General features: G+C 50.6%; 1 protein-coding gene across 1 annotated transcript; it reads left to right on the top strand.

Annotated features, from left to right (window-relative positions):
* The first annotated feature begins 1 nt into the window (after position 1).
* LOC109954440 (cytochrome c iso-1/iso-2-like) lies at positions 2-218 on the top strand. Its single transcript, XM_020589767.1, has one exon. The coding sequence runs from the start codon at positions 2-4 to the stop codon at positions 188-190; it is 189 nt and encodes a 62-aa protein (XP_020445423.1). The 3' UTR covers positions 191-218.
* Positions 219-235: the final 17 nt, after the last annotated feature.

Raw genomic sequence — 235 nt, 5'->3', positions numbered from 1 at the left:
TATGGGAGACGTTGACAAGGGAAAGAAGGTTTTCGTCCAGAAGTGTGCCCAGTGCCACACAGTAGAGCAGGGGGGCAAGCACAAAGTAGGCCCCAACCTCTGGGGTATATTTGGACGCCAGACTGGCCAGGCAGTGGGCTTCTCTTACACGGATGCCAACAAGACTAAAGGTGAGTTCACTGGTGGTTAATTGAGGCTTTGAATAGTTTTCTGCCCTCTATGGCTCCAGTTAATA

This window comes from Monopterus albus, unplaced genomic scaffold, assembly GCF_001952655.1.
Source record: "Monopterus albus unplaced genomic scaffold, M_albus_1.0 scaffold17534.1, whole genome shotgun sequence".
Lineage (NCBI taxonomy): Eukaryota > Metazoa > Chordata > Actinopteri > Synbranchiformes > Synbranchidae > Monopterus > Monopterus albus.
The sequence above is the reverse complement of the archived record's forward strand: the minus strand, read 5'-3'. Positions and strand labels throughout refer to the sequence as shown.